The sequence below is a fragment of the Daucus carota genome, chromosome 4, assembly GCF_001625215.2.
Source record: "Daucus carota subsp. sativus chromosome 4, DH1 v3.0, whole genome shotgun sequence".
NCBI classification, from domain to species: domain Eukaryota; kingdom Viridiplantae; phylum Streptophyta; class Magnoliopsida; order Apiales; family Apiaceae; genus Daucus; species Daucus carota.
This window is the reverse complement of record NC_030384.2, coordinates 33,809,467-33,835,483: the sequence shown is the minus strand read 5'-3', so window position 1 is coordinate 33,835,483 and position 26,017 is coordinate 33,809,467. Positions and strand designations below refer to the sequence as shown.

Here is a 26,017-nt window from a genome sequence, read left to right as displayed (position 1 = left end):
CAGATCACCATGTAATCTGAATCAGAATTGTATGCTGCTGATAATGCATATTGCCTTGCCATTCATCCAAAGATTACTTTCATAATCATGTTTCACCCTATCAATTTAATCTATGATATAAGAAAACATTAATTAAGCTACATCTGTATTTGAGCACAGGATAAAAAACTTTGGGATAAAAAAATCCTTGCTATTTGGAAAGAAAACAATTGGATGATAGTGAATTTTGAGTTAAATACCTAACTTAGCGCAGGTGGAAAGGCACGACCCCAGAAGGAAAGATATGCCGCCAAAAGTTCTAGGAATATGGACATATGGTAACAACTGACACTTTTCCTCCAGTTTAAAAAATGGTAAACTGTTAGAAGCTTACTAAAACATTGCACAAACTCAAGGTTGGACACTTGAGCGATCAGGTGGAGATAATTCCTTCTTGAATGGGTAATTTGCAAGAAGTATATGCAATTTCACACCTTGAACTAGATTCTAAGCTAAAGAAATTCCTGTATGAATTAAAACAAGCTTCTAGGCATTTGTTTGGCAAATTGACTTCATTTCTTGTAGAACCGGGCTATTAGCAATCTTCCTACAAACAAGACTAATGTTTCGTTGTGTATGTTGTTATAGTTGTCAATGTAGACAACAGAAATGACTAGTTAAACTCTCAAAAGGTCTCTTGATAGGAGGTTTAATAATAAGAATAAGAGGTATTATACGGTCTCGAAGTGAACAGCAAATCAAGTGACCTCATTATGCTATTGTGTGTACAACATAGATCAAGACCTGCTAAATCCTATGTCAACTCCAAAACACCATGTGGATCTTGTTTATTACCACCAAAAATACTTCACAAACATAACAAAAAAGGAGTTTGGAGTATAGGCGCATGTTCACATTCATAGTGCTTGGAAGTTTTGTTTTGTTTTTTCCTATTTTGGTTATTGCACAATGCCCGTCCAATGTGGTATTTTGAGTCTGCTAAAATTATATTTTGGAGGGACTACAGGTGTAAGATGTGGTATTTTGGTCATCTTTCTATATATTCCACTGTTAACATAACCAAATAGCTACAGGAAAGAATCACCTACTTTGAATCCTAGATCCTCGTCTAAAGCTTCAACCATTCAGATTCCCTTGCAAAGTTGAAGACAAAGAAAGTGTAGACAAATACGCTAAACTGAATTCCCCTATTACTATCTACTTAAGCATAACCAAAGTTGCTAGTTACTCTAAAGTCTCAATTGTGCGACCACGCATCTACAGGTCCAATGCACTAAAGATAAGTAATAAGAAAGCTGATAACTACGATCTTACATAACAAACACCACCAATTACTTTCACAGCAGTATATTAAAAAGATAAACCGAATTTATCGAAGTATTAATAGGGGACAACAAACTGATAATTCAACACATGAGCATGATAAATCAAAGACAGGGAGTAAAAGCGTACAATAAATTGAAAAGGTTCATACATAGAAATAAAGATGTATAGACAGTAGGAAGAAGGGGAGCTATGCAAGAGTGTAGTACTCGCCGCGATACATATCACGATCGACGCAGAGAATAGCGTAGAGAGCGTAAATGATGCCAGGGACGTAACCTAATATGGTCAACACTATGCATATGAAGAATTCGACCTGTCAATTCATATAGTAATTAGATTAGATGCATATGGAGAGAGAGAGGGGAGAGAGAGGGAGAGAGAGAGGGGGGGAGAGAGAGGGAGAGAGAGAGAGAGAGAGAGAGAGAGAGAGAGAGAGAGAGAGAGAGAGAGAGAGAGAGTCATACGGAGCAGCAGCCTTGACGGAGGCAGACGCCGAGAGGAGGAAGCAAGATGGCGATGATGACTTCGCAAAAGAGAGCACAGCCTGACATACTTGCCCCAATTCCAATCCTCGCCTGTTAATTGCTGTTGGCAGAGAAGCTAGCTACCAGTATTATCTGATTCTCGATATCTGTTGATCTGTATATTCCAGTGATCGGTTTTGGTTGACCCAGTTTATTTCTTTTTCCTTTTTACAAATTCAATTTTTTTATATTCATTTTTAATTTTTTGATTCATTTTCTGAAAATTTAATTGAAATTATTCATTTTAAAATTCGTATCACTTCAAAGATATATTTTTCTATTTTCCATTTAATATGTAATTTAGTACTATTAACTTCTGAATCAATTAATATTCGGTGTTTATAAAATCATATTCACATGGACAATGAAGCTGCCAATTTATTGAATTAAATATTTTTTTGCCGCAATATTAAATTAAATTATTAATTAATCATAACACCCACTATTTCACACTCCTTGACCTCCTTGTGTTGTAAAACTGGTGTGATAGACTGGTAGGTGAGCATGAATAACAAAATGGAGTCATTTGATTTGAATTTGCTGTGAACTGCGATATGAAATTCATTCTTATTGTTTCAAACACAATAACTGACAACCAAACAAATACAACACAAACTGAAATTGCATGGATTCGAGATTTAACACAAACATTAGAACAACAAGTTGAATAGTTGATGATAACAACTACTCTAGCAGAGGATCTGGAGGGAGCTAAGCAACCGCAGTGTAATGGTCAGGATCCGTGTGACGATGCGTAAAGAGAATAGCGTAGAGCGCGTATATTATCCCGGGAACGTATCCTAATATCGTCAACACCACGCATATCAACACTTCTACCTGCAATTTGCAACACATTACGACACGGTTATGAGTTTGAATTTTCGCTCTCCGTCGACATAAAAATACAAATTAATAACTCATCGGAAAAGAATAGAATACTTTTATGGAAAGAAAAGAAGCTTACGGTGCAACAGCCGGTTTTGAGGCAGACTCCGAGGGGAGGAAGCAAGATGGCGATTATGATCTCGCAGAATAGTGCAAGTCCCGAACTCATGGTGATGAAGCTAAAGCAAATCTACAACTCTTTTTGTGTGTGTTCTGTTTTATTTTTTCACTTTAAATAAGTCTTTCAGTGCGAGTTGAGTAATTGACCCCGAACAAGCCTTATCTTTATCTTTATTTTGTTACATATTATATATATATATATTTTTAGAACTTGTGGTGTGGATTTCTACAGCTATTGATGTGGACCTTGTGTAGTCGGCAGGGTACCCAAATATCTCATTGTATTAAATTAATATTATATCTTGCTGCTATTTTTGGTAGTGTAATTCTATTTTTACTTTATTCATCTTTTTGCCTTTTTTTTCACTTTTAAACTCTATTAATTTGCACCACAAAAAGATGTTAAATAAATTAATATTCATTATTTCAGAAAAAGAAATTAACATGCTAGTTTACACTTACTTGAGAATACGAGAAAATAAAGATTACTTCTTTTTTTTTTTTGACAGAGAGAAAATAAAGATTACTAGTACTAATAAGATGCCAGACCTAATAGAGTATGAGGGTGCGTGATCTAAAAGTACACGTGTTGGATCTGAGGTACACGTGTTCGATCCATGGTAACCGCAAAGTAATTAATTACTCCCTCCGTCCCCCTCAATTGTTTACATTGGAGGGGGACACGGAGACCAAGACAATGTATGAAAAATGAGTAAAGTTAGATGAAAAGTGGGTAAAGTGGTGGGACCCATCAATATTTAATAATAAATTTGAGATAGTGGAGGAAAGTAGTGGGTGTAATAGTAGTTTTTATTGTTAAATATGAGATAGTGGGAGAAGATAGTGGGTGTAATGATGGGAAAAACTTACTATTTATGGTAATGTAAAGAAATGAGAGGGACATCCCAAAATAGTAACTGTAAAGAAATGAGAGGGACAGAGGGAGTATATTCATTAAAAAAAAAGTAGATAATCACAACAGGGTGATGCAAGTGCAACTGTATTCGTGAAGGAAGGGAGCAGAGAAAGTTATTTTGACCTTGAATACGTCATCTCTTCTCCAACTTGGGAGAGAGACTCGGCCCTTGTCAAACAATAGGACCAGCCACGTGGCTCAAATGTTTCTTATTTCTATTTCTTTTACACTTGTTTATGTAAATATTTTTTAAAAATATGAGGATGTTAATTTTTTTCATCATATTTGCTAATTTTTTGAATATTCTTTTAGTTTATATACATCTAATTTTTAATCCACTTCTTTACGAAATCACTTCTTTAAGATGTAGCTATAGTACTAAAACTTTTTTATGTGGGTTCCCCTAAAATATATAATCATTTTTACGAAGTCACTTTTGACGTACTACGAACGTACTAAGAATTTTTTATGTTAGTTTCTCCTAAAATGTATAGTCGTTATTTTAATGGACCATCTTCTGAGGACCCGGACCATGTTTGACGAGGAGTCGGGATGAATTAAGTTTTCATTGAATAATATTATAGTATTTTAGATACGTATATATTTAGAATTAGGTTATTCAACATTCTTTATCATTTAAATTAATGATAACATATTAACATATGTATATCTTTCACCAAAGGACCCTTTATTGATCATGTTATGGACCTTTTCATTTTTACTTCTTGCCATTATTCTAAAAATCCCCGATTTAACCGATAAATCCCCGATTAATCCTCTGCAAGGTCGGCCACCGATCCGATTTTTGAAATCCGATTAATCCTTATATATATTTCATAATCGAAGTATATGTGATAAATTATTAAAATTAAAATACTATGTTACTTTAAATATGAATAATTATAGAGTTTATGAATATAGTAAATATATTAGTTACTAAATAGCTAATATAATAATAACTAAATATTATATAATATTTTAATATTAAAATAAACCCGATTTTAACTCCGATTAATCCTTCCGATTAATCTCCGATTTCCGATTAATCCTTGAATCGGTACCTCAACCGATTAGGTCCGATTCCCGATTTCTGTAACACTGCTTCTTTCTAAAATTCCAGGGACTATTACAATAAATTTATCCAGTCTCAATTCTACTATTGTAATAATTTGGCTGAAATTTATTATTTAAATAATATCTGAGCTGTCTTCAATATTTGGACCCGGTCAAAACTTTGGCAAAAATACAAGCCAGGCCCAGTACAGGCTTTAAGCCTGGGCCTGGCATTTCAAAAAATTTCACTGCTTCAAAGTTCAACCAAGCATTATGCTATTGCAGCACAGGTAGAAACAACCACCACTGCCATTCTTCTCCACTTAAATGCCGCTCTTAAATTAACACATAATAAAGCAAATATGAGTTGTGGTTTTAGCCATAACAATGAAGTTAACCTTACTAATAAACAGCATAATTTTCGAGTTTAAATCCATCCTCTACACTTCAATTCTATTGTCCTCTAGACATGCATTTGTTTTGCATTACAACTCGCTAATATGTATTCACAAAGATATCGACTTACACCCTCAAAGCAACTGGATCTTGCCACGAGATCTTTCTCTTCACAACACGACTCGAACTGTCTCCTGCATTTCTACATAGAGATAAATGCAGATCAGATAGCATGTCTTGCCTCGCCATCTCAGAGTTATCCTGGAATTCTTCTTCTTCCACCTATCAAGTTTGAAAAAACAGTGCAAGCAGATAAATAACGGATAGATGATGAATCAAGTCCGGGATGCGCATTGCACCAATACAATAGCTCATTTTGCAATGCAGTATGAAATTGTAACTTACCAGCTCCTGGTTCAAGTCAAAAATGGGAGCTCGACTTTTGTCTGTGGTCTGTTTGCTACTAAATGTAGCTTCATTTAGAGTTAGATCAAGAACTGAAGCTGGAGTATGCATAGCTGCTAGACCAATCCCGTTATATGTAGGCTCTTGCTTGTTCAAATCAATCATTGTTATAGGAATTTCATGAGATACTACTTCTTTGCCCTTGTATGACCTTCCCTCGGGGTTTAAATTTGAGGGGGTGGGATAAAAGCGAGTTACATTCTTTCCACCTTGATGCTTTCCCTTACGGTTTGCAACAAAACTTGAAATTTTGCTCTGCAATGAAATCTCATTTCCAGTATATACTTTTATATTGTTGCTTGGTTTGAAAACCGGGGGCAAGGCTCTTAAAGCAGCCTCTTTCCTATTGAAATTCTCAACCTTCGCAAACCTTTTCCTTGGATCTTTTCCTTGCATAAGTTCCTTACCCCGCTCTTGGCTCATAGATTTGCTATTTACTAAGTACTTGTATCTTCGTCTCAGAAATCTGTGCATACAGAGAAAATAATTTTATTTTTTAATTTAGTTAAGTCTTTCACAAATTTTGAAGCAAAAAAGTTGAGGTTTAGCTGAACCATGATACAAAAAAATCTAAGGACCACATTATTAAACAATTAAACTGATATAACAGACGTGTATCTTCCAGCAATCGATTTAGGAAGATCACAAAGAAAAACACGAGTACCTCTACTACCAAAAAAAAAAGTTAAAAGCAACCCTTTTCATGTCATGTCCAATAATTGATCCTAAACTAGCAGAATACATCTCGATGGGAAAGTGAGCAACATACCGTACTTCTGCTTGCAATGTCCCCTTCCTCTGTTTGATGTTTTTCAACTTGCTTCTAGAGGATTCAACCTCCTGTAACATGTGTACATTGTTAAACGATCCCCCATACATCATCCCAATTTGCCGAATAGCTTAAGATTTTTGTAGGACTAACTTAACAGTATAACAACATATATATATATATATATATATATATATATATATATATATATATATATATATCAAACAAAATGAAGATAAGCTCTACTTTGATACCAAACAAAACATAGCTCCTCATAAGAACATCTGTGGGAGGGTAAGATGTATATAGACTAATCATAGCTGCTTATAGAACCTTTTTGGGAGATCCGACTACTTTTCTCAACTAAATCCTTTTCTAAACTAAAGATCTATTGGCAAACATTGTGCAAAACGACCAAGGTTTAAAAATTGAATCTTTGATGGTGAGCAAACAATAGGAGACTACACACACACATATTTTCAATGAACGAAACAAGAAATACAACTAATACCCAGCAGACTATACCAATCAACCCACATAAATACATACTCTATATATACTGGGGAGAGAACCCATCAACAGCCCTCTTTATCATAAATTTAAACAAGCTCAAATTAATATGCTTTTAAGCATCATTAACAAAAGCATTAGTCAATAATCAAAGAAATAACATCAGATCCATCAAAAGAGCAGATTCTGAACAATCAAACAAACATATTCACCAACAAAAAGAAAATCAAGCACACATAACAGGAGATTAGATCTTAAAAAAGCATACTTTTTGCAATTCTTGGTAGTCTTGCATCAAACTTTGAAGCCTTGACTTGGTCCTGGCCTCCCCATTAGATGATGCATCCACAGCAACCCTTTTCATCTTCATCAGATCTCAAGAACCACAAATACAAGTAGATGATCTCAAAGGGATAAATATTGTGAAAAGAGATAGTCTTGGATAAGAACAGAGAAGAAGAAAAGTTGTGCCAAGAAATAGTTAAAGGTGGGGAAGGTGAGAAGGTTCTTGTAATTTGCTTTGATGTGTTGTCTGTGAAAAAATCAAAAGCCCAAAAAGCCCACACACAAATCAAACACATTGGCGTGTCCAAGTACAAAGAATTGATGAAGATGGGAATATTTGGAGGGGTTGCAGAAGGGTAAAAGTGGAAACATGGTTTTGGTGTGAGGATGACAAATTCAAGACAGCCCTCCTGTTTCTTTTCTTGGTCTTGTGTTTGCTTTTTCTGATATTTTGTTTTTTGGTTTTGTTTTTCTTCTTCAATGTATCCAGCTGTGCCATTAAGATATAGATGGGAATATAGATGTGGATATGTATATTATAGTTGGGTGTGGTATGGACTCTTGTTTGTTTTTTGATGATGATGATATATAATGAGGGTAAGGTTTTGTGTCTGTGGAGTTTCTACGTTTCTTCTTCTACCCTCTTTTCTTTCTTTGTGGGGGTCTTTTTTTCACTCCTAGGAGGATAGAATAGTAGCAGTAGCCAGTAGGATATAAATATAGATGAGAGAGAGAGAGAGAGAGAGAGAGAGAGAGGGAGAGAGAGATGGCTGAAAAGGTGGGAGAGAGATTAGTGGGAGCTGTTCATTGATGTTTAGCAGTTGTTGGGTGTACCTTGTTTTTAGGCCTGAGTTTGTTTGTGATAGACTCTGTTTTTTGATTTTCTTTCGCACTACTGTATTTCAGCTTAAAGTTAACAAAGCCCTCGTGCTAAATTACAAGAATGTCCCTCCATTTCTTCTTGACCAGGAATTTATTCCATCTAGTCTCTCTGCACATGAAAAACATGATTGACAATTCCATTCACAAGGGTCTCATTATGCTTTGATTATTACTACTTCCCTGCTATGAAGGAAAAGGGTAGTATGGTAAATCAACATTCATGTACCATGAGCCCATGACTCCAAGCCGGCCTTACAATCATCCTAAAACAAAGATTAATCTTGATAACTGAAAGCTACTGCCTCTTAAAACTTTGTTTCTTGCAAGTCCACTAGAGAATATGCAAATGCACAAAGCATAACTTAACCACCATGCTGAAAAGATAGAAAAACAATCAACAGTTGAAGCACCCAGTAGAGGCAACTCTAGTGGGATGTTTAACAGAGAATCCGAAAGTTGAGAGTAAAAACAATGTGTAAAGCAATCGTGTCGGTCACCTTTGGGCTTTGGGTTGCTTTATTGTATTTAAGTAGAATAAAATGGTGCCGGGTTTTTGTGGCTTCTATAGATCTGCGAGGTATGAGATATGTGAAGGAGTATTTGTTTAGTTGAGCTGTCTATTTTTTTATAACTAAGATGGTTGGAGACTTGGATATGACAATTGACATTTTTGAAAGCTATTAAGGTGTTCTCTTTTCTTCATTTTTTCTCGAATCTATTTTTTGCTTAAACGTTTCTTTAACTAGGGTGACTCTGGTGCCGGTTGTAAGCTTGACTTGATAACAGATCCTCAAATCAAAAAAAATTAGCAAATTTGATTGATGGGGGACATGGGGTCGTACAGTAATTCTTTTCTTTTCTGGTGAAAATAAGGGTTAAAATCCGAACTAAATGCACACTAACGATGGGAGTAAAAAAAAGTGATTATTAGGATAAGCGCTTCATGAAATCTGTGGCTTTGTATTATATCCGGTCATCCGATTTATAGGCTCATTGGTTGGTTCGTGGTTCATGATATTTATATTGTTGAGTGTTGGCATTGTATTAGAGATTTGTATGTGATGATTTGGTATCTTAAAATTTTAAATATTTTGAATTTTCACATTCCTTTAACTTATTATCATCGGAAGAGTTTGACAATACTGTAACAAGATTTGGAGAAAGTGGCTAACTTTGGAGTGAACTTGAATAACTGATCTTGAGGTTTAACCGGCATATTATTAGGGAGTGAAACTGATCTTAAATGTATCCTGTATATCCTATTGGCTATAGTTTTTGTGTGTACTCAAATGTTTTATTTGGTGGACTATGTAGTTTGCATTCACAACATGAACTATCTCTGGAGCCTAACATCACCATCACACATAAGAAACATACGGACCTCGTTTGTTTCGATGTAATCAAAGTTATGCATGCAGTTCTGGAAGTAAACCCCGGGTGCGGACGACACTACTAACCCAACACCAGGTAAATCGAGTGCATATGCGCGGGTAGGAATAATTTATTTTTGTGCATTCAGATTAATCAGTCTACGAAATGGACATCCCAATTACAAACAACAGAATAGACTGTAATGAGAACAGAATGAGCAAATCCATGAAGAGACTCCTCCTGGTCCTGAATTGCGTAATGCTAGGAGTGGGCAATTGCGGTGGTCCTCAAGTGCAGCGGCTCTACTTTGTCAAAGGTGGGAAGCGAGTTTGGTTGACAAGCTGTCTCGAAACAGCAGGCTGGCCTTTTCTCTTTTTCCCAATCATCGTCTCGTATCTGTATCGTCGAAGCCAGGGAGTCCCCGGGACTAGACTCGTATCCATTAGACGTGCTCTCATCGTTCCCTGTGCTATTATAGGCGTTCTCACGGGGGCTGATGATTATATGTATTCCTATGGCGTGGCTCGCCTTCCTATTTCCACCTCTGCTCTTATAATTGCTACGCAGTTGGCGTTCACTGCTGCATTTGCATTTCTGCTGGTTAAGCAGAAATTCACCAGCTTTACGGTGAATGCTGTGTTTTTGTTATGTATGGGAGCTGTGGTTCTTGCGTTTCATACGAGCTCTGATCGTCCTGCTGGAGAGTCGGACAAGGAATACATTTTAGGCTTCGTTATGACTCTTGGAGCCGCTGCATTGTATGGATTTATACTACCAGCAATTGAGTTAATGTGCAAGAAGGCGAAACAACGCCTAAATTATTCCCTAGTCATGGAGATGCAGGTGGTTATGTCATTTTTTGCTACCGTGGTTTGTGCAATAGGCATGGTTGTTAATCATGACTTCGCGGTATGTCTCATGACTGGTAGATTAAGAGAGTTAATATGTTGCTAAATCCTAATACTAACATATGTGAATTATTTGTCAAATGTTATTATTGATTTTGAATTCAACTTATCAACTCAGATCATTCAGATAACATAATCAATCAGACAGTTTTGATTCAGATTTGCCAAATGTCCCCTTAATTTGACTTCATTTGCCGTATAATTGCAGGCAATTCCTAGAGAAGCAAGGGAGTTCGAGCTTGGAAAAACAATGTATTATTCAGTTTTAGTCCTTGACACAATCCTCTGGCAGTTGTTCTTCCTAGGCGCGACAGGAGTCATTTTCTGCGCCTCTTCTTTGCTTTCTGGAATTATAATTGCGACGCTACTGCCACTGACAGAGACCTTGGCAGTCTTGTTCTTCCATGACAAGTTCAAAGTTGAGAAGGCAATTTCTCTGACCCTATCTCTCTGGGGTTTCTTGTCCTACTTCTACGGAGAGCTTCAACATACTAAGAACCAGAAGGAAGCTCTGAATCTTGAACCGTCACCATAATGCAATGCAATGTACCTTAATTTTGCAAGCATTGAAACAATGTGTCCTGAATATATCAAATTGTTTACTTGTGTTGCCTTGTTGGAGTCTGATAAGGTAATCACTACTCTCTCAATCCACTAGCATTTCAAAAATCAAATACACTGCCATAGAATATGGTCCGATTTCAGGTGCTCAGTGACTCGGTAAACCTTATTGATTTATTTAAGTTAGTGTTAACAATAAGTAATTCTCGATTCCTAGAGCATATACCATGGACCAAGTAAAAATAATAAAAAGTCTTGATTCAAATAGAGCTCCAAATCCTCCTATAATTTTTCGCATGGCTCCTAACTTATTTTTAATAATAAAAGATTTATTACATCCTACTCGTCCATCATTTTCACCTCTTTTTTAGTTCATATATTAAGAAAATATAAAAGACTTAATTATCGAAAAAACTATTAAACTATTATAAAATTTTCATTTTAATCATAAATCTAATTTTGTGACTAACTGATAGAAAACGTATTTGAAAGAACTCAATTTGAAAATATTTCTAACCATAATTAAATAGATGTCTTACGCAGCATTAACTAAATTTCATTTTTTTTATAATTTTATTTTATATATTTACATAATCCATTGTACACACCAAACAATCAGTTTTTTTTAACGCCGCTACCCTTCAAGTGCGCACCGAGTAAACCCACAAACTCACGCAATAACCTGCAGCACTTAAGCAAAATCTACGAGCTCATGTAATAGCCGGCAAACTATGTGAACTAGGTAAACCGCACTTAAGCAACAGGCTCTGGTGCAGGAGGCATAATCACAAATTCAGCTTCCTTTCAGAAGTCGAACATGTGATCAAGAGGATATAAATCCCCTCTTTAACCAGCTGAACCAACTCTTGCGGGCAGTTTTTATTTAAATTACCAGGGTTCGTCATAATATAATTTTAAATTATTATCGGACAAATAATTTACATTTTATTTTGATTAGTAAGAATTTAACCTTGTTTTAAAAATTATATATATATATATATATATATATATATATATATATATATATATATTAATATTGATGAGTTAAGTTCCATGTAGTCCACACATTTACTGTAGTACCGTAGACCACGTATGTTCTGCAACTATAGAATGTCATAAAAACATTGCAAAATGTATGAAACTTGTTATTTTGTGAAATACATTCTATAAATATCACTATTTCATGAAAAATATTGAAAATCATTTATGTTCGACAAGTAGAACACATATGTTCTCTAATATGTAAATATGTTCTGCAAACTTAACATGTTTTGCAGAATAATGTGTTTTTCACTATTTAACTTGTAGAATGTTTAGGATTGTCAAAATTTTTAACAAAATAATGATGTTTATAGAACATGATTTGCAAAATAACACATTTTGCAATGTTTATATGTCATTCTATAGTTGCAGAACATATGTGGTCTACGGTACTACAGTAAATATGTGGACTACATGGAACTTTGTTCTAATATTGATATTGTTGAAGAAATATTTATAATCGGAAATTATAGCATATAGATTGTTTGTTTTTTAGATGAATATTAGTTCAATAAAATTTTATTGTCCAAACAAATTACTAACAAAATGCATAAAGAATAGTTATAATATTTATTAAAAATCATCTAAAAACCACGTAGAAATCTCAAAATACCAATATATATTATATGTGCTTGTGTAGGTTGTATCCGAACAAAACACAATTATCATATTCATGCTGCAGTAATATATCGACAAAATTAGTAACAATGATTAAAAGAGCGATCAATAGTTCGAATAAATTTATAAATTCGATACAAATATCATAAATCACATGAAAAATTATCGATACAATCATACACATGTAGCCAGTAGGCTATAGGTGTTTCATAAAAATCATGCTAACATTGTCCTCTGCCTTCAAACATAAATTATGATTCGCTTTATATTTGTGTAAAATATGAATTAGGATTTTGACCTTTTAATTCGACGGTGAAAAAGTAATAAAATTCATATACTAATTAATTTATAACTTGACAATATATGTGGCATACATCTCAATATTAACTTAACCATGGTTATGGATTAGTGAGATTGAGTTTTCTCAATATAATTTTTTAAAGTTACTTGCATTATCCCACAATAAATATACTATTATGGTTAAATTGAAAAAACCATGATAGTTGTATAATTTTTTTAGTAATTAAGTCAATATAAAAAGAAAGAGTATTGTTAGTATTGTCACACTAAAATATGTATTGCAACTTGCAATTTAATATAATATATGACTCCTAATAATTTAATATATAGACTATCATGACAACTCCGACGCTATTCTTTGTACTTAATCTTTATTTTTATTATTATTTGAGGGGAAAATTAGTCGTAGATACGATTGAAAGGAATTAAATTAAATGGAGTAGAAATGAATATTATATTCAATAATTACAAGTGATCATAAGTTAAGGTACTAAATACTCTTTAAAATTTATTGTCACAAGTTGAAAGCGAAGAAGGTTTATAATCAGAAGAGCAAGTACCCTACTAGCTCATGCTCCTCAGTCCAGAAGAGATAAATACCCTACTATCTCATGCTCCTCGGTCCAGAAGAGACAAGTACCTCACCATCTCATGCTCCTCGGTTTAGAAGAGACAAGTACCCCACCATCTCATGCTCTTCCCCTGACTACTGTGCAAGCACATTGTAGTTCGAGTGACAATCTCCTTGAGAAGGGAATGTCTTGGAAAGTTGTTGATCGATTAAATCCTTAGTCCAGGAATAAACATCAGTTCATTTTATCCAAACAAGCAAACAATTGTCCATGAAATCATGAGTTCTTTTTTTAAAAAAAAATTGTATTCCAAATTAGATGATTTAATTAATTTTATAAACGTAATATAAGACGCAGTTACATATACTAGCAGACCACTTACCTCTCTGTGAAAAGGGGGTGATCTAGCCGCGCATGTTCCAGTAGGACTATCTTATTACGATTCCGTTAAATATCTTCAAACTTACCTAGGTTTTGCAAGTAAATTATTGCAAAACGTATTGTGCTACAAAACATGTTCCACACTTTCGCTCATAGAACGTACATGATTTTTAATAAAATAATAATATTTCTGTAACATATTTTGTGAAAGGATATATTTTTTTAATATTTGAATCGAAAATTTCTAATAAATTCTGAATTGATAATTTATTTGATTAGTTGTAATTATACATTTTCACAAAATTTTGCCTATAATGAATAATTGAAGTAAGTGCATGTAAATCATTAAAAAACAAATTTGGGAAGCTTCCTCGTACGTTTCACGCGTTTATTACCTCCCCCTTCGTTGTCGCCAACAAAAGACGGTGTTAAGACTGTTAGAATCTCGTAAAGTAACTCAAAGCAGCCAGTAACCAAAATACATACATATAAATCAATTCTTTGACTTGCAGTTGGCTTGCTATCTCTATATTCTCTGCTTAGAGAGTTCCATTTCACTTCATTCAATGAATTCATAGTAAGTTTCATTATTACAATATGTTTCATATACATATGCATATATTTACAACTGTTACATATTCATTTTGTTTTGAATATATTGATCTTAACCTCGGATTCGGTGAGTTTTAGATCGGACTACATCTAATTATGTTTGTCTCTTCAAATCTTTAGCTACATGTGCTTGTGTATATACAGTAATTGCTTCTTAATTTGGGGTTATTATCTGTGTCTTGTATAGTTAGTCTGGTGAAATCTATTGATTGTTTCTATTTGTTAATGTGTGTTTATGTTGATTTTGTAAGGAGAATGGATCTAGTTTAGGGTTTGTTGAGGTGATTTGGAGTAGGGCAAAGATTGGCCTAAGAAGAGGACTTATTTCTGATCGTATTGGCTTAGTTTCGAGATGAGTTTTGTTTGACTTTGGATACGTCGTTAATGTCATTGTGTGGATTAGGAAGAGATGATGCTTTGAATGCAAAGCAAAGAGGAACTATTTGTTTAATCTGTGTTGCGAATACTGATCACTGTTCCTAAGACCTAAAAGTTTTGTTTATTGTAGAGAGGCTTAGTTGGGGAGAATAGACTGGAATGGGATGAGTGAAAGTATTGGGAAATAATGAAGTTGGAAGCAAAGATATGGAACAAACATGAATGAGAGCACAACTTTTATAATTAGATTCAAAAAGAAAATAGGTATGAGGAAAAATGGAGCATTCTATATCGAATAGGTGGGTTTCATTTGTAGTTTAAATTGTTATGAATGGAATGGGAAAGAATGAAACTTTTGAATTTTTGCCCATACAATAGTTCAATTTCATTACACTCATCCCAACCAAACACAATGCAAGTGTTGTTTGTTGACATTGATTGGACTCCGTCTTTTGACAGTCTAGGCTGCTTTGAACTTTTAAGTTGCTTTGTGTAAAAATGACTTTAAAAAGTTGGTTCAGCTTAGGCTGATGCAAATAAATTAAGGATATTACATGCTTCATGCATCTAATATTGTCACCATCGTTCATTGTTAATAAAATGATTAGAAGACTTTCATAATTGATTTCCAATTAGAGAGCCTCAGAGCCCTATGATCTACAATCTACATGTACTTTTCTAAATATCTCTGTCGTTAAGTATATTTTTGAAAATGCAGTTTTGTATACACATATGTATTATACATCTATATATCTCACATATGTAAGTAATATAGTTTTGAAGTTTTGATTGAACCATATAGTTAGTTAAAGGACTAGTCATGTATAAGTGGTAGATACATCTAGAACTTACAAGTCGGTCCATTGAAATATGTCTTCCTAAATTTATCTTTTGTTGGCCTGCAGTTACTAATTACTGGTCAGATTCTGTAAAATGTTCGGTTCTAAGTCTGATTATCTGGGTGGCCAGAGGGACAAGTTTGCAAGGTAAGCTGATTTGGTTGTATATATAAGATAGCCTGGGTTGTCATGTGTTGGTAATTTGTATATTGACGGTAACTTGCCACTAAAATGATATGTACAATTCGATTGTACAAGTTGTTATAATCTGGACTTTTAAGTAGGGTAACCTTGCCAGCATCAGATAATTAGGACTAGATGCTATGTCTCACAGTTGTGCTTTCTTTTTGTGTAATTAATCTTATTACTCTTACACAAACATTCTGTTTGTAATGTGATAATAGTTTGACAGTTATTGAGTAAAACAAATAACACACACGCTACACATACATGTTTGGTGATTATTTTTGTTAGCATACTACGGACTCTTGTGGTTTAGCCTTTAGAACAAAGAACTGTGGAGGATCAGAAATCCTGTCACAGACAAATGGGCAGACACACAACTATAAAGTCTTGGCATCTACGCTCAAGTTTTAACAAAGAAGAGAAGAAGACAAATTCAAATATATTTGTACCTTGTTACCGCATCAGGAAATGTGGGATCCAACACTTAGTGGTATAAGGATCTGATTTTACCACCAATAGATGGACCAAACTTTGACATGATATTTTGTGTGTGCATATATATCAAAAAATGATGGTTAGGAAAATGAAGAGATCTTCTAGCTTCAAACCTACACAGGTTCTGTCCCCAAGTGCTGTATTGGAAAAAGAAAAACTAATGAAAGTGTATTTGTGCGAAGCATCTAAACTCTATTACAAGTATATGAACTACAAAGCTTGTCAAAGATGAATGGACAGTAGGTTGAGGCTTAGTTTAAGATTGGATTGAGGTCCTAGTAATAAAATAAATGCTTTAGTATGTTAAGGTATTGCATCTCCCTTACAAGCTTTCAGTCACGTAATATAGTTATATATTACTTGTATTATCAGTTATTTTTATTTTCTTGTTGCTAATGATTAAGCTGTTGTAAAATTTTAGGAGGTCAAAATTGTCTCGGCAGATTCTCCTACTCCTTACTGATAATGATGTTATATGCATTCCCATTCAAGAGGGTTTGCTTTAACAGTATTCTAATACTTGTATGTTATATCTTTCTACACAGGCTGGATGACTTGGACTCTAGATTATCATCACCATCTTCCTCAGTTGCAATGAACAATTGTGGTTTTAACATAGAAGGTTTAGGTCGTGGTAGTCATGCGACAAAAACCCCATCTAAATCTTTTAAGCAGGGGATGAGAAAAGGTTCTGAAGGACTTAAGTCCATTGGCCGATCATTTGGCTTTGGCGTTTCTCGAGCTGTGTTCCCAGAAGATCTTAAAGTTTCAGAAAACAAGATATTTGACCCGCAGGACAAATTCCTCCTGTTGTGCAATAAACTATTCTTCGTTTCATGTATTGTGGCAGTGTCTATCGATCCACTGTTCTTCTACCTTCCAGTTTTTCATAAATCATCATATTGTTTGGGTGTTGATAGGAAGCTAGCGATTATTGCTACAACACTGCGCACAGTCATTGATGTATTCTATTTAATACGCATGGCTCTTCAATTCCGCACTGCTTATATTGCACCCTCATCTCGGGTTTTTGGACGAGGTGAGCTTGTGATAGTACCTGCAGAGATTGCCAAGCGATACTTGAAGAGCTATTTTATAGTCGATTTTCTGGCAGTACTGCCAGTGCCACAGGTTTGACAATTTTCTTCTATGCCATCCTACACTGTTATTTTAGAGAAAAAGGGAAAGAGATTTACTTATTTATATTCTTTTTCCCGTGATTTTAAGGAAAGAAAAAAAAAATTAAAAGGAAGGTATATGTGAGTCAATATTTTCTCCAAAATTTTCCTCTGAAAAGTTGGGATGTTTGAGAGAGAAAAGACAAGTTCCAGTAATATTATATTGACATTTTTTTACATATATCCACTTCTTTTTCCTTCCCTAAAAACTTCGTCCTTTCTTTTCTTTTCTTCATTTAAGAAACTCGGGGACATTGTGTTTTGAGATCTTTTGCGTCTTTGTTATCTTCAATCAATTCAATATATGGCATTTGCAAAATTGATGTTGCTTGCAACAAGTCCCGGCATGCAACAGGTCGACTCTTTTAAGTTAAATATTCTAATTAGGACCAAGGTTTTTCTGATATAATAATTTGCGCTGCCAATTAGTATTTCTTGCTGTTCCTTTGTAAGTCCTACTATACTACATTGATAACTCCTATATGTTATCTATGTGAATGCCAAAAAAATGGGTCTATGCCACCATATGTGTTTGTGCACTGGTACTTACCATCTTACTCTAAAAAGTGACAATGACTAAGTTTGTAACTCTTGTTGCATCTGTTTAAGCAACACATAATAACATTCCAGAATATTGGTTAATAGCCACAGCATTTGGTTGGAGAATATACCCTAATTGTTGAGGATTAAGATATTGGTAATACTATATTGCATATGATTTCTGATTACAATTTTTAACTTAGTTTTCTTGGGGGCTTATTAATAATTTCTTTCCTCTCAGTTAAGGATTGCACACAGTTGGTTATTAAATAAGGGAAGGACAACATAGGTATATAAGGTCTACCACTGGCAACAGTCAAAAAACTTAAATAATTAATTTAAATTTCTCTTCTTGTCTTAGTCTTACTATAAGAAATTTGATGAAAATTGTTGTTACCTTTACAAGTTACTCGAAAGTTGAAGTATGGGTCTTTCCTACGTGAAGTATTATACTGGCAGTATATTCTCATGATGAATATATATTAAGATAGTAATATTTACTAATCTCTTGTTTTGTTTGCTCCATACAGATAGTTATCTGGAGATTTCTGCATACTTCAGATGCATCTGATGTATTGGCTACAAAGCAAGCCTTACTTTGTGTTATATTGCTTCAGTACATTCCTAGGTTGCTGCGCATCATGCCATTAACTTCAGAACTGAAAAGGACTGCTGGGGTCTTTGCTGAATCAGCGTGGGCAGGTGCTGTATACTACTTGTTGCTGTACATGCTTGCAAGTCATGTAAGTATCTCTTTATGTCGGCAGGCCTTGCCTGATAATATGAATATACGAATACGATCTGGATTTGAATGAAATCGATATAACATAACATATACTAATAAGTACTATTACATGACTTTGATTTTGTTAATATTTAATTTCACATCTACGTACTGTGCACATTGCTTACAAGGGAGGATGGAATTGGTGTGAGCTTGTCGACATATTAGACTTATTGTTGTTCTTTGTCTCCAGTCTCTGCTGTAGATGTTCAGGACCATTTTACTTCATATATATTGTTAAAATGTATTGTTTATGTCATTACTTATACATCATCGTGACATAATCACTCCTTTATTGCCTTCTCCTTTTGCAGTTTGTTGGGGCTTTTTGGTATCTGTTATCTGTAGAACGTTATGATACATGCTGGCAGAGAGCTTGTGAAGATAGTGGAAGCTGCAAAACAAACTTTTTGTATTGTGGAGATCAGAACTTGCAGAGCTATGAAGCCTACAATAGTTGGGTCAACATCAGCGAGTCCGTTATTAATGAAAAGTGTGGTGTAGATGGTGAGGATGAGCCATTTGATTTTGGGATATTTAAACAGGCTTTGTCATCTAATATTGTTTATTCTAAAAAGTTCATTTCTAAGTACTGTTACTGCCTGTGGTGGGGACTACAAAATTTGAGGTAAAGACTAAAAATTGTTCTCGCTCGTATTGATTTTCCCTGTTCTAGTCTACGTTTTTTTTTTTCCATCAAAAGTTGTTTGATGGTGTTCTAAAAAGCAGGCTAATCCATATCTGATATTATCTTTTAACTGCAGTACACTTGGCCAAGGACTTCAAACCAGCACTTATCCCGGAGAGTCCATATTTTCAATTGCGTTAGCCATATTTGGCCTCATTCTCTTTGCTTTATTGATTGGTAACATGCAGGTATCTCCAGTTTTTTCCAGTTATGATCTGTCATAATAAGTTAACATGTCCACTATGATTTTGGAGCTAGCCTAACATCAACTTTATACATCAAGGCCATGCTTTAGTTAATTATACTTTAGCTATGAACATCGAAGTGTGTAATTCTCGAAATGTTTTTGAATTTTGATGTGCACCTTATCGCTCCATCTGTTTACTTGATGCTTTTATTCTTCAAAATTAATGCATTTAGGCAAGTTACTTAGACATAGTTTTTTGATCCATAAAACAGAACAAGTGTTGGGTAACCCAAGAGCTAGCATGATGAAGCCCAAGTGAAATAAAATTGAGCTTATTATTACTGACAAAGCCATTAACTGCATTACCAAAGAAATGGAAGCTTGATTTTTCTTTTATAGCTATGTCTTGGTGACTAATTAGTTTGGAAATGAAAATGACTACTGGGTTTGATGTCAGGCCACCACTTAATTTTGTTTGACAACAGTGTAGAGAAAATCATCTTTTCTTCTTGAAGTTTGAGTGCATATTTGGAAATCCGACCTGGAGTAGTTTTGGATCAAACTGAGTGCAATGTTTTTACTTTTATCGGAATTGTGTGTTCTGACTAACTTCATCCTGTTTCCTAGAATTCCTACGCTGGGTAACTAATAGTGAAATATCACTTTTTCCCTCCTTAGCAGTATGTGCTCAGGTGCCTTCTGGGTGCAAATTAATGTTAGGCCACTCTGATTTTTTGTGTGAGATATATTTCTCCTAGAATGTAATCATGTTCTGCATAATTTCAAAATGTTTTGCTACTCTCGGTTCTACATGTTGGTTCTAGAGTTTCTTATTATTAATTTTTGAATTAATTAATATTGCGTATATATTTTTGCATGCGTACATGTGAGCAGCACACACGTGTCCTGTAAATAGAAAACTCTAGTAAAACTAGCATAACAACAATAGTTCCACCAATTATCATTATTTTGAGGATATACTTATATATGGCAGGAAGGAATTATTATTATACATGACAGGGGGGGGGGAACTATTTTTTTAACCAAAATTAGCCTATAGTTACTCACATATCGGTAATATAATCTGGCATCTGAGCTTAATTAGAAATGAATAGGCGAACACTTCTCACTTCTTTTATTTTTGCTTTTGCTATCATATCACAACAGACATACCTTCAGTCTCTTACTATTCGACTGGAAGAGATGAGGGTTAAAAGGCGTGACTCAGAGCAATGGATGCATCATCGCTTACTTCCGCAAGATCTTCGGGAAAGAGTTAGAAGATATGATCAGTATAAGTGGTTGGAAACGCGAGGAGTAGATGAAGAGGCTTTGGTCCATGGCCTTCCAAAGGATCTTAGAAGAGACATTAAGCGCCATCTTTGTCTGGCTTTGGTGAAAAGGGTAAGTAACTGCCAAATTTAATAGTTTTCTACACTATACCTTGTTTGCATCCAAGGTTTTTAAAAATTTGTTGAACCAGTTCATTGTAATATTTTGTCTCTAATGCACAGAGCCGTTGTCGGTTTTAAATGCCTCATGGCTCATGAAGTTGAAGTATGGATAATGTTGTCTTTCTTTAAAATTTTTTAAGAATTTTATTACATTTTTTTGCTCCAATCTCCACACCAATTAAGGAAGGGTCATACCTGAGCTTGTCCAATTCTTTAAGAATAGGCAATGATAGTAATTGAAGTTGAGGAAAAAGTATTGATCGACTAACGCTTCAATATGTTATGTTTAGAACCTCATGCTTACATAAGCATATACATGGTCCTATATTCCCCCAGTTCAGCCATGGTACTTGTGTCTGATATTTCTATGCTTTTGATACTCTACCAGTACAATAATAATATTTTGTCAATTTTTTGCAGGTTCCTTTGTTTGAAAATATGGATGAGAGGTTGCTGGATGCAATTTGTGAGCGGCTGAAACCATGTCTGTACACGGAGAGTACCTATATAGTCCGAGAAGGAGATCCAGTTGATGAGATGCTATTCATAATACGTGGCCGCCTGGAGAGTGTCACCACTGATGGAGGGAGAAGCGGTTTTTTCAACCGCAGTTTACTGAAAGAAGGGGATTTCTGTGGTGAGGAACTTTTAACTTGGGCACTGGACCCAAAATCTGGTGTAAACTTGCCGTCATCTACTCGGACAGGGAAAGCTTTGACAGAGGTGGAAGCTTTTGCTCTAACAGCTGATGAGCTAAAATTTGTTGCCTCTCAATTCAGGCGGCTTCACAGTAGACAGGTTCAGCACACATTTCGCTTCTACTCACAGCAATGGAGGACTTGGGCTGCTTGTTTTATTCAAGCTGCTTGGCGGAGATACACCAAAAGGAAGATATTGGAACTTCGACGGAAGGAAGAAGAAGCAGAAGAGATGGCCAACAGCAATGCTAGTAGTGGTTCATATAGCCTTGGCGCAACCTTCCTAGCTTCTAGGTTTGCAGCTAATGCTCTTCGTGGTGTCCACCGAAATCGAAATCTGAAGAGTGCCAGAGAACTGGTAAAGCTACAAAAACCCTCAGAACCTGATTTCACAGCCGAAGCAGATTAACCTGTATGCCCCAAGTCTACCTTGAAAGATGATATAAAATCCTTTATTGTCCTGACATGCTTAAAGAAGTTATAGGCTCTACCACATGCATTTGTGACCTGTGAGTTGTGAGTCTACACTCTAACTGCATGAAAATCCATAGTTCATGTAAAGAATGTTGTTGACTAACTGCTATTCCGGCATAGAGATATAAATTATGTGAATTAAGACTGAGACTTTAACTTTACTCATTGAACTTATTCTCTATGTCAACATATAGTTTTCGTCTTTTCGTTTCATACAGGTACAATCATGTCATTGTGTAGCCACCAAACTTTCTCACCAACAACAATTAAATTGTCGCAATAGCTTTTCTCCATGGCCAATCTCCAGAATTTTTCCCTAGCAATTTCTGAAGCTTCAACTGCCTCATTTGCTATTATTATATATCTTTCAAATTAAATACTCTCCAGAAGAGGCCTCAATACCAGGAAATAACAAGGCAGGAGCCCGTCTTCAATTGCTTGCATGTACGTCTAAAATGGTTGCGGAATGAACTTCACTGTGCAGTGATGCGGCGAACAAGTCTTGCGGATAAGAATCTAAATAGGGTGGTTTAATGGTTTATCTTCTGTTGACCCGGATCTTGAGTTTGATTCTGGCTCAACTCAAGAATTCCTCGATTGTCATTAGTCAGAGAAAAAATAAATAAACGAGCTATAGTAACACTTCTGTTAAAAAAAATAAAGAGCTGTAGGAACACGGAACATGAATTATCTCTGTCTGGTAATGATCTGTGAGATGAACACATCAGACACAAGCCGTCTTAGCTCAGCTGGTAGAGCGCGTGACTTTTAATCCCGTGGTCGTGGGTTCAAGTCCCACAGACGGCGTACATTTTTTTTAATGTTCAAATCATGCGGGTCCACGAAAACTGGTTCAACTTAACGAGATTCGCTGCTAAAAACCAAATATAAAAAAAAAAAAAAAAAACCATCCTGAAAATAGTGAATCAATAACACATAAAAACCACATTTTATCAAACAACTAGCTTTTCTTGCCCGCGCTCCGCGCACGGGTGTCTTGATATTGTAGTTGGTTTTTTGTGGCGTAGTAAAATAATTTTTGTGATTAAGAATAGAAAATTAAACTATCAAATAATCCCAAATGAGAAAAAGACAAAGACTTTCTGCTAAGTAGAGAAAATGGCGAAAAGGGGAGAAGCACAGCAGGCAGGTAACAAGGGCAATTCTAGGGTTAGCAAACTCAATCAGAGTAGGAAAAGAAAGGGTTTTCCGCTTTTTGACAATGGGGCGATCCTATCTCCGGAGCAAATCGAAGCAAAAGAGGTCTGTAAGTATTGGTTTCTACTGGACTGGAGCATGCTTGAAGCTTTTGAGGGAGGTAATTTCAGGTTACTCCCACTAGCTCGGGCTCGAATTGAATATCTGTCCAAGGCAATTAAACCGGAATTGTTGGGGAAGGGTTTGGAAGGGGATGAAGATTCACTATGGAAGATAAATGAGATACTGCAGAACGAGGGCTGGTGGTGTAAAGCAGACAATCTGCAGGTTAGAGAAGTGCTCCCTTCTCCTAAACAAGCTGAGGTCCAGAACGCTGCGCTCATGGGCTTCCTCAAAGCCAAGGAGCATCTAATTCACCCTAACTCCAGGAAACAAGCCTTTGATGGGAGTCCAGAAGGGATCCGGATGGCACTTAATCAGATACACTATGGATCACTGGAGGAAAGCAGGAAGGGAAATGAAAACAAGATGCCCAAAGATGATCTACTCAGACTAACAATAAACTTTATCAGAAGCTGGGCTGATCTGGTGGAGCCTTCGGTACTTAGAGATGCCTTACGTGGAAACAACAGAGCCATCTCTTTAGCACTTGGACAAATTCACCATCACACGTTGGAACCAAAGAAGTATGAGGTGCACTCTGTAACTAGGCCATATAAGGAAGCACTGCTAAAAGAGTCAAGTATTGATGTAACCCCAAGGAAGAAAATGAAGACTGTGACTCAACCAAGCAAGAAGAGATCTCATTCTGTTTTTTTCTCTGGAATTCAGGATGCAACACAACCATTGGCGCTATGGCAGTACTTTAAGAAAGCTGGGAAGGTCAAAGACATAATCCTACCTAAGAAAAGAGATAAAAATGGGAATAGATATGGGTTCTTAATCATGGAGAATGGCAAGGAAGTGGATCAAATAATCAGTAAATTATCGGGGAAATCTTTTGACTCTAAACCAATTTATTTGGCGAAAGCAAAAGACAAGAGCGTCGAGACGAAAATGTCTGTGTTGGGTACTGAATCAAGGAAGTCTCTCAATAGCAAAACTGGAAAAGACTCCACTCATTCAAAACCTCCCAACCACTCACCTTGCGACATTTCGTGTGACAATATCTCTGGGTTGAAAGGGAGACCCCTACGAAGGGTTTCAAGCATCCGGATATATTGAGAAGCACTGAAAGGATGGAAGGTGATCATGAACATAGAGGATCAGAAGTAAGTAAGAGCAAAGCTGATGATCAAGAGGTGGATATAGCCCCGAGTGCAGATATGCTTTGTATAACCCAACAGAGTCTCTTTTTAAAAACGGCCCAAATTGAAACGGTTTACAGTGCGACTATGATAGCAGAGAGTCTTGGAGCCAGAAATGTTCAAATTAGGGGCATCTCGGGGACAACCTTCTTAGCGTTTTTTGCCAGAAAAGAAGATCTTGAATGCTTAGATAGAGAACTCTTGTCTATTGGCTTTGTTGAAGTCAGGGAAATCCAGAATGCGGATCTTATTCCAGTAAGGAAAACTTGGGTTGAAATTCGAGGTCTGCCTATAATGGGCATCTCTGAAGAAAATATCATTGGAATCCTAAAAGACTTGGGCACCGTCCTCTTCTTTGGCAACTCTGTTGATAAGGAATCGTTTTACCAACAACCTAAACTTTGGATTGAAACTCGAGAGTTGGGGGAAATTTCGCAATATAAGAGAGTTAAACTGATGGGGAAATCTTGGAGAGTCAGAGTGGTGGAGTCTAATGGTGACAACGAAATATATAATGAGGAAAAACACCTAACCCCCACTGTATCAGATAATTCTGATGGACCAGCTAACACTCTGGCAAAGACTCCTGGATTATATGATGCTAATACCGTGAAGAATGTGCCTAAAGATTCGCCTGGAATAGTGAGGGCCAGACCGGAGGGACAGGAGGCGTTATGTTCGGAGCATAGTTTAAACTCACAGAAATCAACTCAATCATTAGTCAACCCTCTTACACCCAGAGGGGGTTACTACACCTTTCCAAAAGTTTCTCCAGTTGATAAGGAGAACATAGCAACCCCCCCAGTGGTAACTCAATGTCTGCAGGATGCCATTCCCTTAAATGATCAGTCCAGTAGCCCCCCTGTTGATGTTGTCCCACCCTCGGAGCAAGTCGAGTTACAGCAGGAGACCTTTCATACTTCTAACTGGATCCCTCGTATAAGCAAGCAGTCTATGACATCATCTGATTCAATTTCTGCAAACAATACCAACACCCAACTGTCCTCTCATGATAGCATTCCCACCCAGTTAGAGGATCTGCAAGACAGCCTTATAAATGGGATTTCAAGTATGCGTGTTAAGTCGAAGAGAGGCAGACCACGCAAACACAAGCAACATCCTTTGAACAAAAACTTCAAACTCCCAAGGAAAAGGA

At 35.8% G+C, this 26,017-nt stretch overlaps 5 protein-coding genes and 1 non-coding gene across 7 annotated transcripts; 3 read left to right on the top strand and 3 right to left on the bottom strand.

Annotated features, from left to right (window-relative positions):
• Window positions 1-1,331: 1,331 nt before the first annotated feature.
• On the bottom strand, window positions 1,332-2,003 carry LOC108216067 (UPF0057 membrane protein At2g24040-like). The gene is made up of 2 exons (XM_017388732.2): window positions 1,791-2,003; window positions 1,332-1,639 (listed from the first exon to the last, which is right to left on the bottom strand). Exons 1-2 carry the CDS (start codon window positions 1,875-1,877, stop codon window positions 1,514-1,516), a joined length of 213 nt encoding a protein of 70 aa, XP_017244221.1. The 5' UTR covers window positions 1,878-2,003; the 3' UTR covers window positions 1,332-1,513.
• Window positions 2,004-2,398: 395 nt separating this feature from the next.
• On the bottom strand, window positions 2,399-3,007 carry LOC108216066 (UPF0057 membrane protein At4g30650). Its single transcript, XM_017388731.2, has 2 exons — window positions 2,815-3,007; window positions 2,399-2,687 (listed from the first exon to the last, which is right to left on the bottom strand). Exons 1-2 carry the CDS (start codon window positions 2,902-2,904, stop codon window positions 2,562-2,564), a joined length of 216 nt encoding a protein of 71 aa, XP_017244220.1. The 5' UTR covers window positions 2,905-3,007; the 3' UTR covers window positions 2,399-2,561.
• A 2,110-nt stretch (window positions 3,008-5,117) lies between these two features.
• On the bottom strand, window positions 5,118-7,804 carry LOC108219446 (uncharacterized). Its single transcript, XM_017392907.2, has 4 exons — window positions 7,233-7,804; window positions 6,455-6,525; window positions 5,626-6,151; window positions 5,118-5,502 (listed from the first exon to the last, which is right to left on the bottom strand). The coding sequence occupies exons 1-4, from the start codon at window positions 7,332-7,334 to the stop codon at window positions 5,347-5,349; spliced, it is 855 nt and encodes a 284-aa protein (XP_017248396.1). The 5' UTR covers window positions 7,335-7,804; the 3' UTR covers window positions 5,118-5,346.
• Window positions 7,805-9,529: 1,725 nt separating this feature from the next.
• On the top strand, window positions 9,530-11,068 carry LOC108219445 (purine permease 3). The gene is made up of 2 exons (XM_017392903.2): window positions 9,530-10,411; window positions 10,619-11,068. The coding sequence occupies exons 1-2, from the start codon at window positions 9,668-9,670 to the stop codon at window positions 10,943-10,945; spliced, it is 1,071 nt and encodes a 356-aa protein (XP_017248392.1). The 5' UTR covers window positions 9,530-9,667; the 3' UTR covers window positions 10,946-11,068.
• A 3,194-nt stretch (window positions 11,069-14,262) lies between these two features.
• On the top strand, window positions 14,263-22,583 carry LOC108219001 (probable cyclic nucleotide-gated ion channel 5). 2 transcript variants are annotated; one of them, XM_017392224.2, is made up of 8 exons: window positions 14,263-14,460; window positions 15,779-15,859; window positions 16,939-17,524; window positions 18,642-18,854; window positions 19,210-19,523; window positions 19,660-19,771; window positions 20,938-21,174; window positions 21,645-22,583. In XM_017392224.2, exons 2-8 carry the CDS (start codon window positions 15,807-15,809, stop codon window positions 22,329-22,331), a joined length of 2,202 nt encoding a protein of 733 aa, XP_017247713.2. In that variant the 5' UTR covers window positions 14,263-14,460; window positions 15,779-15,806; the 3' UTR covers window positions 22,332-22,583. The 2 variants fall into 2 exon arrangements, with proteins under 2 accessions (XP_017247713.2, XP_017247714.2); XM_017392225.2 differs by lacking the exon at window positions 15,779-15,859 and having other exon boundaries at window positions 14,336-14,460.
• Window positions 22,584-23,130: 547 nt separating this feature from the next.
• TRNAK-UUU (transfer RNA lysine (anticodon UUU)) lies at window positions 23,131-23,203 on the top strand. Its single transcript has one exon. It is a non-coding gene; the product is annotated as a tRNA-Lys (tRNA).
• The last annotated feature ends 2,814 nt before the right edge of the window (window positions 23,204-26,017 follow it).

Excerpts from the sequence above, each read along its gene's own strand:
- LOC108219446 (XM_017392907.2), bottom strand. The coding sequence starts at position 7,334 with ATGAAGATGAAAAGGGTTGCTGTGGATGCATCATCTAATGGGGAGGCC. Across the intron at positions 6,526-7,232 it reads ACTACCAAGAATTGCAAAAA|GAGGTTGAATCCTCTAGAAG; the intron begins GTATGCTTTTTT and ends CACATGTTACAG. Across the intron at positions 6,152-6,454 it reads ACATTGCAAGCAGAAGTACG|ATTTCTGAGACGAAGATACA; the intron begins GTATGTTGCTCA and ends CTGTATGCACAG.
- LOC108216067 (XM_017388732.2), bottom strand. The coding sequence starts at position 1,877 with ATGTCAGGCTGTGCTCTCTTTTGCGAAGTCATCATCGCCATCTTGCTT. Across the intron at positions 1,640-1,790 it reads TCCGTCAAGGCTGCTGCTCC|GTCGAATTCTTCATATGCAT; the intron begins GTATGACTCTCT and ends ATGAATTGACAG.
- LOC108216066 (XM_017388731.2), bottom strand. The coding sequence starts at position 2,904 with ATGAGTTCGGGACTTGCACTATTCTGCGAGATCATAATCGCCATCTTG. Across the intron at positions 2,688-2,814 it reads TCAAAACCGGCTGTTGCACC|GTAGAAGTGTTGATATGCGT; the intron begins GTAAGCTTCTTT and ends TGCAAATTGCAG.
- LOC108219001 (XM_017392224.2), top strand. The coding sequence starts at position 15,807 with ATGTTCGGTTCTAAGTCTGATTATCTGGGTGGCCAGAGGGACAAGTTT. Across the intron at positions 18,855-19,209 it reads TGTACATGCTTGCAAGTCAT|TTTGTTGGGGCTTTTTGGTA; the intron begins GTAAGTATCTCT and ends CTCCTTTTGCAG. Across the intron at positions 21,175-21,644 it reads GTCTGGCTTTGGTGAAAAGG|GTTCCTTTGTTTGAAAATAT; the intron begins GTAAGTAACTGC and ends AATTTTTTGCAG.
- LOC108219445 (XM_017392903.2), top strand. The coding sequence starts at position 9,668 with ATGGACATCCCAATTACAAACAACAGAATAGACTGTAATGAGAACAGA. Across the intron at positions 10,412-10,618 it reads TTGTTAATCATGACTTCGCG|GCAATTCCTAGAGAAGCAAG; the intron begins GTATGTCTCATG and ends GTATAATTGCAG.